At 32.1% G+C, this 16264-nt stretch overlaps 1 protein-coding gene across 1 annotated transcript in view; it reads right to left on the reverse strand.

Moving 5' to 3' along the window:
• Positions 1-2150: 2150 nt before the first annotated feature.
• The window catches only part of LOC127723840 (ficolin-2-like), a 174928-nt gene continuing 160814 nt past the window's right edge, over positions 2151-16264 (reverse strand). The window contains exons 2-5 of the mRNA XM_052230562.1: positions 10282-10421; positions 8010-8106; positions 7278-7445; positions 2151-2673 (exon numbers count right to left, since the gene is read on the reverse strand). Coding sequence (XP_052086522.1) covers positions 2417-2673; positions 7278-7445; positions 8010-8106; positions 10282-10421 — 662 coding nt within the window. The 3' untranslated portion in view covers positions 2151-2416. The remainder of the gene's footprint in view (positions 2674-7277; positions 7446-8009; positions 8107-10281; positions 10422-16264) is intronic.

Consider the following 16264-nt stretch of genomic DNA (forward strand, 5'->3'; position numbering starts at 1 on the left):
ACCATATATTGACGTAAATAATTTTGTTAGTCGGATTCCTGTCTGATCTGTATAAAACGTTTAAGGTCGGTGATTTTTATTGGTACTATATATCTTTATTTTATTAGCTTGATGTATACTTCACAAATAATACAAGATGGTCCCTTACGATAGATAATAGGTGCTGAAGTTGTGCACTTTTTATTAATTCACAGTTTTCTTTTTATTTGTTTTTGTGCTATTATGCTCTTTTTTCATATGACTCTTTAGCGGCACTCGGATTTTTGCTGGAGTTTTTGTCAAATTTTATGTGGACTTCTCCATTTTGAATTGTCAAAGAGTTCCGTATTTTTGTTATACTTTTATACATGTACCAATGAGTTGTTTTTACCTACTTTAGCCCTGTACTTCTGAAGTCAAACCTATTTAAATCCGTTATAAACATAGATAAGGCAAAAAGAGAATTAACATCCGTTTAAAATTTATGATGCTTTCCTTTATGATGTTCTCTCCTCTGTTTCAAAATAACAAGCTTTTCAAAAGACTGTTATAAATTCATAAAAGAGATGCTCCAGATACCCAAGAGACATAAAAACTCATAAATCGAAAATAAACTGACAACGCCATATAGGTTGTAGAATTATTACAGCGATTCAATTATTATACAACTACAACAAAGCAAGGGTAAATCTAACATAGTATTCAGCAGTTCCATATCCATCGCATCTGGTGCAGTAAAATAGGTACCCTTAATTTTAATATTACAACTGGTCGATACTTCTGCTGGTGGACTGTTACTCCGGAGGGTATCAACAGCCCAGTATCTAGTACTTAAAAACGTATAATGTTTTTTTTAAATTTTCTGTTTCAAAAGGTTTGAAATCATTTTATTAAGGATAATATCTCCTTCATGCAAAGCTCTGATTTCTTGCATGGCTTTGGGTATACTATTTGTCATAATTGAACAAAATTCTTAACTAATAAAAACATCAATTTCAATGCATAAAACGTTATTCCTTTTTAATTTGATATCTCCCACAAGCTTCATAAATGCTGAATCAAATATTGACTAAACAATATGTTTACAAGTTCTGAAATAAACACCAAATTTACAGTTAAGAAGACAACATTTGGAAATATATAATTGTTAACCTTTGACCCTCATTATGCAAAATTGTTACCACTTCTGAGGCTTATGACATCATTAATCTGACGATTCACGATTTTCTCTTTCTAAGGATATATGATTTAGCCGTGTGTTCTATGGATGCATTATATTACGTTTTGTTATGATTTTACCGCTGGTCTAACATGGTATCATCTATCTTTTTTTGTCACTTATTTTAATTGAGTCGGTTTGGATATGGAAGGGGAAATTACCAAAAATACCATCAACGTCATATAAATTTATAGGCAAATACAAATTTAAATCAAAATACAAACTATATAAAGAAGAATTGACATAATCGATTTTGAATAGGCGAAACTAAGAAAGGCATGCTTTGGCTTCCAGAAAAAAATAACTGAATTCAACGAGCTTACAAAACAAAAATAGTAAACTTCACATTCAAAGATTCAAGCAAGCGATAAAATAAAATGCAGCCTTTTTTTAGGGGGGAGGGGAGAGGGTGGGTTGGGGGTTATATGAAGGTGAAAAGAAAAAAAATGATTGCCAGTTAAAACGAATATTAAGAATAAATTGGACCCAATTCTGTGTAAATATCAGTTTTGATTAAGATAACCTTCTATTTTACTGTAATCGGTAACCGTTAGTTGGTATTTAGTGCTCTCATCCCCCAACATATAGACTTTAAAAAATATATATTATGTTGATTGAAATCCAAGATGTCAATGTAAGGAAATCCATACCGAAATAACGTATCACAGTTAATGTTCACACTACACGAAGGAACCAATTGCACTATATCATCGATTAAAAGAAAACATGCAATGGAATGTGACAATTTTATTGAAGTAAGAAAAAGTATCTTTGATATTATTGTATGGAAGTGTAAAATACAAAACAGAGCAATCTTATCTGTCAACGTAGAAATCAATGACGAGAAACAAGGCTGACATATTTCTGCAACTCGTAATATAAATGCTAGTCTAGACATATACATGAATTTATAATAAATTATACAATAGTTTATATCTCTAAACATCCGAAGTGGTTGTTGCATCAGGTAATGTATAAAGTATTTGTGATGGTCAAATTGTTCTCGCTAAATTGCCGAATGGACTATGTAAAGTCAAGATAACTATTGTCACTTTCAATGTAATGTTTCTATCTTGGTTTTTGATAAAATAACTGAATGTGGTATACCATTTACCTGCAGGTTGTCAAGATTTATACATTGATGAAAAAAGAAAACAAACCAACATAAGTGTTTGTAATATAAAGGTTTCATCTATCATACAATTTTTCATATTGTTTTTAATTTCTTTGTTTAATCATCATTCTTGTCTTGGTTATGCCGTCTTTGCGCCACGATTTCCAATGAATGTTGGAACTGAAATCAGATTCTGGTTTTAACTCACCGTTGATGTTGGCATTAGTACATTTTGCATGCCACCAACCACTCTTTTTGGAATCAGAACACGACCGAGTTGGTTTTAAGTCGTTGTCCTTGTCACGAGTAGAAAACATCATACCATTCATTGAATTGTTATTCCCATCATTCATTGAATCACCTGTAAAATGTATTGTAATATATGTAAAATAGGGCAACAGTAAGTTACCGATGTTACAATTAATCAGGAAACAACAGCATTACATTGGTTGGATACTTTTTGAACATCTTCCTACGTAATCAAAGACACGTATCGTAAAGAAGATGTTCTCTTAACACCAGACATGACTGATATCACGATAACATTACATTCAAATCATTATACCAATAACAATTATAACAGTATCTTTGCAAACGGCCATGTTCAATTTAGCTACAGGTAATTATTACCATCTGTTTTTAGGACAAATCGTTTTTTAATGTCATGTAAAATAGCAAATTTTACTGAGATTCTAACGACAAGGTAGTTTGAGTAGATTCTGGTCAAAATATAAAAATAATGGATGATCAATATACCAGAACAATGATAATGTTCGAATCGTACATAAAGGACAGGTAAATACACGAATAGTTTTATATGATAATATAATACAATCATAGGTCAGCATAGCGACAGTAAAGACAAAACAATAATATACAGTCCAATGACGATTTTATGATTGACATTGTTAAAAGATAAAGTCCTTTTTCTGCCAAAGCACAACACGTATCATTTGACTAAAACAATTGACAAAGTAGTGCAAAAGTATATGGTAACAGGCAATTTCTCTCTTCTTCCAATCCGAGTGTACAAATCTGGGAAAGGATAGTGTTGTTATATGTTATACAATTACTGTCTTTTGGTGACTTGTAAAAAAACTGATATTCACTGAGGCCAGCGGCCAAAGTAATGTTAGTTTTCAAAAGTCAATTAAACCACGTACTTACCGAAATACAAAACAGTAATTGTTTTATTCAATATTCCGAGAGGTTACCAAATAAATGTATGTAATGAGAATTATTTACCAAACCCAATAGTACGTTAAACGATTTTAACATAATAATACACGTAAACGCACGCAATGTTTTCCGCGGTGAATATGCGTATTTATTCAAAATCCAATTCATATAAAAAACCTACTAAAGTTCTATCAATATGGAATAATATTCGTATATTACTTGTATTAAAAAGCCTGCTAAATTACTTAATTTTTGCCTGATTACGCAAGAGCTATTTATAGTCATGCTGCTGTCAATTCTACAATATTATGTCATGATCTGAAATGAGTTTTATCGGAGAAGCTTGAAGATAATGTTCAGTGCATTTTAAATTGTTTATATCATAATGATTGAAGAGTCGATTTGAATCAATACTACTTTCGTTCAGCTAATCTTCAAAACATTGCGGAAAACTTCTTTCCGGTTGTCATTCTTTTGTGGAGTTTTCGTGAATATCCTAAAAATTTACACACATATGTATCTGTGGATCACACGTTCATGCTGAATTATTTCATTTTTACTTTATCGTTTGTTTCACAAAATATATATCAAATTCGTTGCTTTCCGACAAATAATCGCTGTATAGTTTGTTGACGTCACAAATGTAATATTTTAACTCTTTATATGTAAACTTTAACGAAAGGTAAACCACGAAATTATCAGTCATCCACAACCATAATTAAAATGTTTTATCCAAAGCACATCTGACAGTATTTTTTTTAATAGAAAATTGGAGGTATATGATTGACTTGCAAGCAAGTGTATTCCCGTCGCATTACGTACAGGTATCATTGACAAGGCCGGACCCATTCATTTACAGGGGAGTGTCCTCAACATTTAATTTCAAAATATTTCATCTTTTATAAATAATTACACGGTCAACAGGTATGAACAGAGCAAAGGATGACATATGGCTAACAAATTTTTGAATTTCATTTTGTCTTTGAAGTCTGAAGGCAAAAATTCAAACGAGCTCATGAAATTCTTAGTGTACATATATTGCACTTGCAAATCCAAACGGTTGACTAGGTTATAGAAAAATGGTCATTCCTTGGTCTTGTCCGAACAGCAGTAAAACGCTTATCATCGAGAGTCGTCCGTTTGGCTATGTGGGATATAAATTCCAGCCACGTGCGGTCAAAATTATGACGTGAAATCCAATGTCTCGTGTAGATACTGCCACACCCACAACACGTTAAGAAACAGAATTCTTTGAGAGATCAATTTTGAAAGGGCTAAATTTCGTTTTCCAAAATAACAATTGCTGAATTGGTAGTGCTAATTTAATATTTGCCCAGACATACAAATATAGTTTTACTTCAATTGATTGTTTACTCAGTCTTAAAAAGAACCGACTAATAAAAAACAAGAAACAGTTGAGATTTTTGATTATAACGCATGCATTTAGGTTCGTGATATTCGTGATATTCAATCAAGAAAACAAGGACCATATCAATGCTGTATAGTCTTAGATGCATTATTTCTTTTATTAGTTGTTATTGGCTTTTAACTAGCTGTCAGTAACTGCGAGTACTCTCAGATCTGTACTTACTGTCTGTTTGTTGTTGGGATGTACAAGTACCCAGTCTCGTCCACTCTGTGTTATGTATTTCAATTTGTATCCATCTGATGAGTTAATCCTTTTTCAACTGATTTTTATAGTTCGTTCTTATGTTGTACTGTCACACCACTGTCCCAGGTTATGAGGAGGGTTGGGATCGCGCTAACATGTTTAACCCCGCCACATTCTGTATGTATGTGTCTGTCCCAAGTCAGGAGCCTGTAATTCAATGGTTGTCGTTTGTTGCTGTGTTACATATTTGTTTTTCGTTCGTTGTTTTGTATATTAACTAGGCTGTTAGTTTTCTCGTTTGAATTGCTTTACATTTGTCATTTCGGGGCCGTTTATAGCTGACTATGCTGTATGGGCTTTGCTCATTGTTGAAGGCCGTACGGTGACCTATAACTGTTAAATTGTATGTCGTTTGATAATTGGCAATCATACCACATCTTCTTTTTTATAAGTACAATCACAGTAGTTGGTTCTTCATGTTGATCCTTTTAAGTGGTTTTTCATGCAGAGAAGGGAGTAAAACATGTACGAAGGTATAATTTGAATTTACATAAGGTGGCTATAGGTTTTAATATGTTAATAATAATCAAATGGATGACAAATCATTTGGAATTTGGCAACAGGGTAGCAATACGTTATAATTTTCGGGAAAATTCAGCATACTATTGAGAATTAACCCTTTATTTTCACACCTCCACATAATAGGTCCCTAATTAATTATCAACGATCGGTACATTACGTTTGCACGCATTGCCTGTACATTTCCGCATAAAAAATCATTAACCCCTTTTATTAAATGTATGTGATTAATTTTACAGGCAATAAAAGGTAAACTTACAAATAATACACATTCCATTTCTTTAACGTCCTAGGTTTACCATAACAGTTTTCAATATCAATTTTTAGGCTACGTTTAAATAACAACTTTACAATGGGACTTAATCCTGTGCAATTATAAGTTTAAAAAGTAAAATAACAAAAATACAGAACAACGGTGAAAATTTTAAACGAAAAGTCCGTAATCAAATGGAAAAATCAAAAGATCAAACACATCAAACGAATGGATAACAACTGTCATATTCCTGACTTGGTACAGGCATTTTCTTATGTAGAAAATGGTGGACTAAACCTGGTTTTATAGCAACAGTCGCATACAATTCCATTATATTGACAACGATGTGTAAACAAAACAAACAGTCATAATCATGTAAAATGTCAAAAATAGGGGTACAACAGTCAACATTGTGTTATAATCTAAATCACTTTAAAAACAAGCAAATATGTAACAAAGAAACACAAAAAGGCATAGAGACAAAGCACATTAGCAAAAATGAAAGACAGGAATACAAAAATTTACCATAGCACAATAACACAATGACGGGATGTATAAGTACAGAAAAAAGTAAAATAACAAAAATACTGAACTCCGAGGAAAATTCAAAAAGGAAAGTCCCTAATCAATGACGGGATGTATAAGTACAGAGCCACGTCATATGCAATAAAGTACATTAGCAAAAATGAATGACAAGAATACAAAAATTTACCATAACACAACAACACAATGACGGGATGCACAAGAACAGAGCCACGTCAAATGGAAATCACCAAAAACAGACCAAACAGCAAAAATAATATTCATTAAGCAAAAAAAAAAAAGAGCACTATAACAAGTTATTAAGATGATAACCAACGTCATTACCCAAAATCTATACTTTAAGACCATCGTGTATTATTTGTGAAGTTGATACGGAATATTTATCAACAGGTCTTGGTACCTTCTGATGAACGGTTTTTAGAAAAAGGACGAGACATTCTTTGACATACCCCTGGTTCATCAACTTTCAACTCGAACACTTGTGACGTTTTACAAAGTCTGAGTAGCAGATGCAATTTCTTGAATACCGAATAAGTTGGGACATATATATCACATATACAGGTGAAGTTAGTATATTGCTACTAAGGTGTGGGAAATTGATAATTTATAACCAAAATCGTCTCGTTTGTCGAAGATTCTGGTACTGAGATGACCGCTTATGTCAAACTCGATGTTCAAGTCTAAAAATTAGGCGGAGGACGTTGAGACTGTTGTTTCTTTAATTTCTAGTTCTGGGGGACATATTAATGGAATCCAGAAATGTTTCGATTGCTAATGGAAAGAACAGCATAATGATTACCTGCTGTTCCACTGTAACCTGTAATTGTGAGTTGGTAGTCAGTTACCGCACTCCCCACAAATATGGTATCGTACACAGCATACGCTGTAGTTTTATTGACATCTTCAAGCTCAAATCGGACTTGGTAATTTTTTTGTTGTCGAAGAATACAATGGAGATTGTCATTTCCTTTTGAAATAGATAATAATTTATAGATAATTAGCGGTACATATTCTGTCGATATACTGCTTTAAACCTTGAAAATTTATAGATATTTGTTTTCAATGAAATAGATTGTTTTAATAAAAAGAAATCGGCGAGGAACCTTTCGTTCCCTCTGAAACAAAAAAGACATTAAAACTTAAAGAAATGTCTCCAACAATGTATAAAACACAATGTAATGTGTGAAGCTTTTTTTTCTACCGAGATTTACCAAGATTCAGTACTAAAACAATACTTAATAAGGTATCAAGCACCTGCAATCAATACAAAAAGGATAAAACCAACGATTATAATGAGGAGAACCACTAACCAACACCTTAACTATTAATACCGTGATTGTTGACGGCAACACCGTTCTCTGTGTTTATAGAAAACCGAAGACTGAGCAAAACGAACCCAATAAAAAACTGGATGTGATCTCAGGTGCTCCGGAAGGATAAACAGATCCTACTTCACATGTGGCACCCGTCGTGTTGCTCATGTTAGTACAAACCCGGTAATAAAAACTAAATGCTAATTGAAATATCTTACCTAGCCAATGTTCTCCCGCTATATCCCCAAATCCAAGTTTGTAATCCTCCCAATCTCTATAGAAATCAATACTTCCATCAAATCGTCTTTGAATTGTCTATAGATACAAAGTATTTTGAATATAAACGAAGATTTTAAGACCCAACGTCATAAAATTAATAGTATACTTATGAAAAAAGTTTAAATAAATAATTATTATATTTGCAAACAATCTTTTTTGTCAATTTTTTTGTAGAGTTTGTGCTATTATTATGACAAAATTCAATTTTCAATTTCTAATTTTCACATCATATGTTCGAAAGAAAATTATCAACTCCCCAAAAAAAAAAAATAAATCCAAAATTTAAAAAAAAGGGAAAGACCATAAAACTTGATAAAATCAATCGCTCAACTATATTAAACAACGGACACCTGGAAAAACAAATGTCATACATACTCTGACTTTGTACAGTCATATTCTGAAGAAAACAAAAGAAGGCAGAACTAAAAAAACCTTCTCTCGGTATTGGTCTTCAAATAAAGACAACGTGTAGGACAATTTGTTTCTAGACGGTCATTGATGAATGCAGCTTTTTCGTGTTTTTTATTCCCGAATTTCTATGCATAAAGGACACAAAGTTTAGTTGCAACATCTGCAACACAACCAGAAGAGAAACATAAAAAAAACAACGGTAGGATTGTAAAGACTCATAAAATATACCGGCTTCTAATTTAGAACACCAGACGAGCGTTTCCTTTACATGAGACTCATCAGTGGCGCTCATATACAAAAGTTGGAATTCCAAAATCAAATACGAGGTTGAAGATCATTAAAAACCGTAAAGACGAAACAAATTTCGCCACATACGTATAAAGCAATCAATACCTGGGGATAGAAACACTTTGAAATTGGCATCGCAGCAAATCCAGATACAGTTAGACAAGATGCATTGACGTTAGATGCATAGATGTTAGGAATGGTCGTGTATACATGCATTGCATGTTACTCGATTGCAAAGTTATAACTGTGGTACAACGTAATTGTTGAAACCAAGACATATACAATACAGAACTTATCTCCATCCTTTGATTTGAGGACTGGCACTTCTCCGATGTGATTACTTTTTCTAAGACCTTTTCGGAATCCCCGGGTTTTTAGGTTATTATTCACATTTCATGTTTAAATTAATAAAATTTAGAGGCAGACTTTTCTCTGTTAACGTAATATTATCAGAACAAAAAGGAGATCAGAAATATGCTAGTTGGTTGAAACTGAATGAGGGCCAGCAAATCTTTATTTTAATCAGATGGCAACTAACTAAGTTTTAAAGTTAATGGCAAATCTCTACGCGTTTGTTAATGTTTTTTTAAGCATTTGTTCATAAATTCAAGACAAAAAGCCTCAAATGACGCTAGTATTCAGGTCTCTGTGTTATCATCCTTTAAGTTCACAGGTTACAAACTTATGAAAGGGTTATCGAATGCACGGCAAACATATAGATACATATAAAATAAAAAAATAAAAAAGTAAAAATGTTTGAAAAAGTATAAAATAAGGAGATGTGGTATGATTTCAATGCAACCATTATCCAACACAGTCAAAATTGAGTGGTTTTAAGTCATTTTAGGTCACCATATGACCTTCAATAATAAGCAAATTTTCACGTCTTCAATATTCTAAGTTTGTTTAAAACTACCTTTAAAGTATCGTGACGAGATAGATATACTCTAGCTACCATTGGTGACAAGTTGCAAGTTTTCAGTTTGTCATACACTCTAAGTGATCGTACGTACTGTTAAAACACTTAAGTTAATATTTTTGATACACCTTTTTTAACGATATCTTTAAGAATGACATTTTCTAAAAAAATGAAATTAATTGAATAAACAATGTCTTATTATTAGATATAGAGTAAGTGCATTTTTTTTCTATAACTACGCTTCAATGAAAAAAATGAATACAGTTTTATTGCCATATAAACGGGAGGTTTGGCTAGCCATACAACCTGGTTCAACGCACCTTTTTTTCTTAAAATCTCCTGTACCAAGTCAGGAATATGGCAGTTGTGATCAAATAGTGCGGTTCTATGTATGTTGGAGTTTGTTATTGTAGCAGTTCAGTATTTATGTTGTTCCGTTGTTTTTCTCTTATAGTTGATGTGTTTCCCTCGGTTTTAGTTTGTGACCCGAATTTGTTTCAGTTAAATCGATTTATGACTACTGAACAGCGGTATACTACTGGTGCCTTTATTTTTAATATTTCTTTTTTTATTGACAGAAAAATTTAACTTACCGTCCACCCTCCACCATCAGTGTCCATGTCACAAAACACAGTTATGGTTGGACAGTTTTCTGGCTGGATAGTATGTACCCCAGTACATGTTCCAAGAGGAAATTCGCTGCAGTCGGTTGGTGTAGGAGAAAAGACCTTAGCTGGTGAAAAGGAAATTACTATATACTTGTAGTATTATGATGCAATAGTTGTAAACAAATTAATATGATAATACACATCAAATTTATACGTATTAGTGCTCATAATGTAGACAACATTTAATGAAGTTGTTAACATCAATTTCGTCTTAATAGAACGATTTTGTTTACGTTTGGTCTTTTTTGGGGGTATATGAACTCTTCAACGTAACATGTGTCTTATTGTCCTAATATCTTGATTTTGAGCATAAGTGAAGACATGTTATGTCAAAAACTGCATTTTGTGCCGTATACTTGGTACATCAATTAAATTTCACAATATTAGATAAAGTGCACAAAATGTCACCAATATATTTGAATTTTGTACATGTTTGTAGAGTTTGTAAGCAACTACAAGGAAAAAGGATCATATTAAATTAATTATTTTAAAATGGAGGTTAAACTAAATTGAGTAACCATAGATGAATAAACAATATCCCAAATCAGATGGGATATCAAAATACAAACAAAAAATTAAAATAGTCTTATATTATTCCATGTCAAAAAATTAGCAAAACGTTATATATTACAAAGAACCCAACAATATTATGTTTGTATTTTATTTTCATAAATTAAGGCATCAGTAGTTTACAGATGTTTAAATCTCATAATTCACATGCTAAAAATACACCATTCTCTATAGGAATCCTCTAAAAATGTAAATTAAAAACTATTCTGGTATATATGTTCTAAAACTGCAAACACATGTTGCTAGTGGTTTGAGACATAGACCTATCGTATCGGTCAACATATTCATTATCTTGACATCAAACCATTGTAGCGTCACAATCATGCGTTTCTCCTTATAACATGTCGGAGAAGTTTTATGTAAAGAGCACAACCTGCTCAGGAAGTCCGTTTGGAATGAACAAACACACGAGTGCAACGTATTAACTGAGATATAAAAATTCTTGTTGATGTTAGAATATGCTATGTTAATGCTGATAATCTGGAAATTGACAATTGGAAAATTGAAATCCTTACATTTGTCATATTCTAGTCGTTCATCGGTGTCAGTATCGAGGAAAATAATAAAATATCAAGCTGACCTGTACCAATCATGAATATGACAGTTGTTTTCAATTCGTAAGATGTGTTTTAGATTTTGGTTTTGCCATTTTAAACCTTACAAATTGGTTGACGATACGATGTGTCAGTGTCTTAACACACTAGCGACATTTTTTTGCGGTCTTTAGATTCTATTATAGTCGTCTGATCTGTACATTTAACGATTATGACATTTTGACTGAGTGTGAATTTGCATGCATTGGCGATGACACTTATCCTGTCACACATCCAGTCTCCTTCTTTGGGAGTTCTAATTGTTCTTTATCAATTTACAGGTTTTTAACACCGGTTTTCTACTGTCGCATTAATTTAGTTGTATCTATTTTGTCCCACACTCCGTTTTCCGTTTTGAATTTCTCTCGGAGTTCTGTATTTTTGTTATTTTACATTTTGTTTTATAAACTGTCACTTATATTAAGTAACTAAAATTTGTAAATATAAAATATATAAGTCCCGATTCAATCTGGCTATAGGGTTTAAAAGAAATAATGATAGCTTTGTGTTTGAATTTTACTAATATGGTTGTATTATATTCAAGTCAGAGAGCAGTTTTATTTAGTGATGGATATAAACAAATTTGACCATTGATCAAGGTTATGAGACAACTGGTAAATTATACACATGATAGTATAAATGGGGTCTATAGAATAAGTGTGTGCTAAATTAAAAATAATAGATTGAGAAAAAAGGCCTAAGACTACAAAAATGAAAACCTTCCTATCATGACCCTAATACATAGTATTGAATCATTCGAACTTGGATATGAACAATAAAATAACAGGTATAAATCAAACACGTAAACACACTTACATTGTACCCACAAAAACAAAGACTTTTACTTTTAGACGATTATCATTTAAGTAAAACAACAGAATTAGCCCACACTGAATTCAGTATGATCATCAGATGCGTTTTAAAAATCACATAACAAAGGACAAAATAAAATAAAAAAAAAAAACCACGAAAAGGAATGCATACTTTTATTTTTAGAGGATGACCCAAAAATTAAACAAATATTATATATTTATAAGATAACATTTATTTAATTGTTTATCTACATTATTATACCTTGTGCACTATATAACATAAATGTAATTTGTGATATCATCAACCTGTCCTAATTGACATATATGACAGAAAATTGTCAATTAACACTAAGTGTGGGACAAAATAGATACAACTAAATTAATGCGACAGTAGAAAACCGGTGTTAAAAACCTGTAAATTGATAAAGAACAATTAGAACTCCCAAAGAAGGAGACTGGATGTGTGACAGGATAAGTGTCATCGCCAATGCATGCAAATTCACACTCAGTCAAAATGTCATAATCGTTAAATGTACAGATCAGACGACTATAATAGAATCTAAAGACCGCAAAAAAATGTCGCTAGTGTGTTAAGACACTGACACATCGTATCGTCAACCAATTTGTAAGGTTGACGGTCGAACTTATGTTGTGGCGATTTTTGTCGTTCTTCCTTTTAACTCATTCAATATATTACTTGACTTGATATTTTGGTATATGAGATTTTAAGATTAAAAAAAAAGGTTTGTCCCTGGTTTACCTCAAAATCTAATTATTATCCTGGTATCTATGGTGATTTTATTCTCATCTTGACATCACACTTTTGACTAACGAAGAGACGAACGGTCGGACATTTGCATCACTATATAATCTCTTTATGTGCGAAAGTATAAAAATAGAACAAATATATTAAAATAGTCTTATAATAATAGATTACAATTACTGTGTAACAATCCTACCTAAATTAGGAGTCTTTATACTTGTATATGATCCTGTAGAGGGTTCCTTTGTAGGACAGCAAGCCAAAAATAATGAACAGTGTTCTAAGATTTGGTCATAGGTACTCGAGCAGCAAGTACTATCACTTGTGCACATTATGGCACACTGGATTCGGGATTTGGCTTTCCCTGTATGAACTTGTGCTCCATTTTGAACTATTCTTCTGTTCGTGTTGGTGTTGAACTTCTGTGTTTTAATATCAAAACTTTCAACATATTGTGCAAAAAGTGCAAACACAACTGCTGTCCTTATATAAAACATAGTATTCATTGATAGTCCGATACCATTTGAGAATGTGTTTTTTTAGTTTGACGTTAAAGCGCCTTTGCACAAGCACTTTTAACCAAAGAAATGTGGTGACTCTATGACGATGTAACAAAGTGATCGATTCATTGTATGATAGATTGGTCTTTTGATACCTGTCATGAATAAGTTATTTTAATTTTATATAGTTTATACGTTGATAAAAGAAAGAAGAAACTAATCGAAATTGAAATTTCAATAACATCACAATAAATATTTTGGAAATTTATTAATTTTCAGTGGAGCTTGAAACTTCATATTAGAAAGTCGTATGATTTCAATTGGTTGAGCTTTAAACTCTCATTTCATTTCATAAAACAAACGCATGACAGCTCATTAATGCCTTAAGAGAATACTTAAACTATTTTATTTCGCAGTCCTATGAAATTGAATAATATACGGTTACCAACGAAAAACTTTTATTAAATGTAGACACCTTTTGCGTATACCGTAAATACGCAATTTGGTATCATAAATCTACGAAAATCAAGAAGAAGGATCCTTGTCAAATTTGGTAGTGATGATTTCAGTCGTTGTTCCTTATTTTTGCATTTTGCAAAACACTGGTTGAATACAACAGCCAGATTTTCCTAATCTCTATCAAATTTTGTAGTGATGATTTCAGTCGTTGTTCCTTTTTTTTTGCATTTTGCAAAACACTGGTTAAATACAACAGCTGCTTGACTATGACTTCCCGAGGGTATCATCAGCTACGTAGCTAGTCAGTGCTTCGGTACTGACAGGATTTATGACAAAACATTCCTTAAACTATCAAGAAACTAAGGTTTCAACGCCCTCAAATGAATTAACCTTAGATCAATTTGGCTATTATATTTAGGTGCCTTTTAAACACATAGCACTTCAACTATTTCGTTACTTATATACCCTTGGCTTTGAGTGTTTCTGATGAAGATTGATAGGGAAAATCGCCTCAGACTCAAAAGCGTGTTTTAGTGTACAGAGGAAAGTAAATTCAGAAAGTTGTTCAGGACGCATAAACTTGAATCAGTGTTATTTTCATTTAAGTGAGAGGTTTAGCTATAAAATAAGGTTTAATCCACCTTTTTTTCTACATGAGGAAATGCCAGTACCAAGTCGGGAATATGGCAGTTGTTTTCCATTCGTTTATTTTGTTTAAGCCATCGATTTTGCCACTTTCTGTTTTGAATTTTCCTTGCAGTTCGTTATTTTTTATATGATACTTTTTACTTGCTCTTAGTCGATTTCTTTGCTGTATTTGGACTGTTATCCATTAAATCAATAGTAATTGCGTACGCACTAAAATAACTTGTTAGAAATATTTCTAATCTTCATCGTTGAAAAAGAAAGAAACTAATGTTTATGACATTTTTATAGAGAGTACTCCTAGATTGGAACTTTGTAGATATATTCACTTTGTCCTTTATATCGATCTAATGAGTCATTTTTTTAACTAATTTTACCATTTGTGTTTATGTTGTGTTGTTAAATCACTTTCCATTTACAGGGAAGGATGATCGCTCGTAAACATGTTGAAAACCCGCCACATGCTATGCTATCCTAGGTCAGGAACCTGTTATTCGGTGGTTGTTATTGGTCGTTGTTTATCATATGTGTTTTGTGGTTATTGCTTGGTACATCAATTGGGCCACAGAGTTTTTTTCATTTAAATTATTCTATATTTCACATGTCGGGACAGTTTATAGATTAATATACGTGTTCATTTTTGCTCATTGACGACTACTAGTTGCCTACATCTACAGAGTACACCCTGGATTATATACACTCGAACTGATATGACATGTTACAACGTAACGAAATTCTAATTCATTGTCAACATTGACATGCTTGTAACGTATGGTAAAATATTAATGGTTTCTAGATTGGTTTTAAAGACAACCAAATTTCTGGTTATATTTAAATCGACACTTATTACGTATCAATTCAGTAAACACGGTAAATATTTTAAAGGAACTTTTGATTTGCACTATATGTACCTATTTACTAGTATTCATCATTGTATGTACCTATTGACTGATTCATCAAAACCTCAATTCAGAAAGAAATCTAATTTTATATTGGAACAGTGATGCATGGCATAGTTATAACTTTCACTTATGAAACAGACATTCAAATAGAAAAAAAATTATACAATGTCAAAATATTGCAATTAGTATTGTCAAACTGAATTGAACACTGCGTTGTAAGAAGTCAGCATTTTCGTGTTGACACGATATATCATTGAAACGGTAATACTAGTAAATCAACTCTTTACAAAACTTAGAATTGTTCGAAATACTTAGGATTTTCGACACCAGAAAAAGACTATATTAGCTGTATTTGCAAAAACCTTTCGGTATGTTTTGTTCTCAATGCCCCATCTCTTCGAACTGTATTCGGCCTTTTAACTTTTTTTTGATTCGGGCGTCACTGTCTTTTGTAGAAAGACGAACTATAAGTCTGGTATCTTCTATAAGTTTTTTTAAATTTTGTACTTGGAATGAGTGTATGTTTCAATGGAATAACAGAAGAGATTATAACGTTAAAAGATATCAAATCTCGTTTTGTACAAATTTAACAATATGACATATTGTTTTAACACTTGTATGGTGTTTATGTCGTTAAAGACAATATATTGATGTAAATATTTTT

The sequence above is a fragment of the Mytilus californianus genome, unplaced genomic scaffold, assembly GCF_021869535.1.
Source record: "Mytilus californianus isolate M0D057914Y unplaced genomic scaffold, xbMytCali1.0.p SCAF_13, whole genome shotgun sequence".
NCBI classification, from domain to species: Eukaryota; Metazoa; Mollusca; class Bivalvia; order Mytilida; family Mytilidae; genus Mytilus; species Mytilus californianus.